The sequence below is a fragment of the Cynoglossus semilaevis genome, chromosome 1 (assembly GCF_000523025.1).
Source record: "Cynoglossus semilaevis isolate Cse_v1.0 chromosome 1, Cse_v1.0, whole genome shotgun sequence".
NCBI classification, from domain to species: Eukaryota; Metazoa; Chordata; class Actinopteri; order Pleuronectiformes; family Cynoglossidae; genus Cynoglossus; species Cynoglossus semilaevis.
In genome coordinates this window covers 15,958,103-15,958,905 of record NC_024307.1, presented here as the reverse complement: position 1 = coordinate 15,958,905, position 803 = coordinate 15,958,103, and the positions used below count along the sequence as shown (strand labels likewise).

The 803-nt window shown below is 44.5% G+C and overlaps 1 protein-coding gene across 4 annotated transcripts in view; it reads left to right on the top strand.

Annotated features, from left to right (window-relative positions):
- Window positions 1-803, top strand: part of LOC103381523 (transmembrane protein 87A) — a 10,635-nt gene that overhangs the window by 6,573 nt on the left and 3,259 nt on the right. For all 4 annotated transcript variants that reach the window (XM_008313942.3, XM_025055791.1, XM_025055794.1 and 1 more), the window contains 2 exons: window positions 141-212; window positions 327-435. In XM_008313942.3, the coding sequence (XP_008312164.1) occupies window positions 141-212; window positions 327-435 (181 nt within the window). The remainder of the gene's footprint in view (window positions 1-140; window positions 213-326; window positions 436-803) is intronic.

Here is an 803-nt window from a genome sequence, read left to right as displayed (position 1 = left end):
CTTAGATCTTCTGATGACAGACTGAAGAAAAGCTGTTTAGAAATCCCCCCTGTGATAAAATATGACTGCTGCTCTCCATTAGCCATGCACACAAATGCATCATGGGCAAAGTCTAATTCTTGTCTCGTCTCTTCCTGCAGGGTTTTTATGGTACAGTTGGTCTAATTGCCAACCTCAGCCTCTCCCTCATCGACTCCTGCGTGATGTGGTGGATATCCTTTGCTCAAATCGTAAAATTCCTTAAAGTTTTACCAGGATTTGTGTTTTCACAACATCAGCCTGCGATCAATGGATTTTAACCCTTGATATCCTTAACCCAGCTGTACATTTTCATCAGTCTGTCTCAAACCACTCGTCTGCTGAAGCTCCGCAGGAACGTAGTGAAACTGTCGCTGTATCAGCACTTCACCAACACGCTGATCTTCTCGGTTGTGGGTGAGTCACAGACAGGGATTTGTTTCATGACCCACTGTCTGTTGTTTCCTCTACAGCAGCTGAAAACGTCGTGGAGAAAAGAGTGGAAACCTAAAACAAAGAGCAACTCTTCAACCAAATACCTACAGCTGTACATTTGAACCTATTTGTATGCACACAAAAATTATGTTCTAAAAGCTTTTTTTTACCAGGACACTGAAGGCATCACTGCCGTAACTCCCCCGTTTTTCCTTGGTTAGATTAGCACACCTGAGCTAGCTGAGCACATGCAGAGGTGGCTGGGTCATGTCTCATTTAGAGCACAGCGTTTGACGGTACTTATGAGTAACAGCTAAGTGGTCTGAGGTGCATAGGTGGTCCAGGAAGAC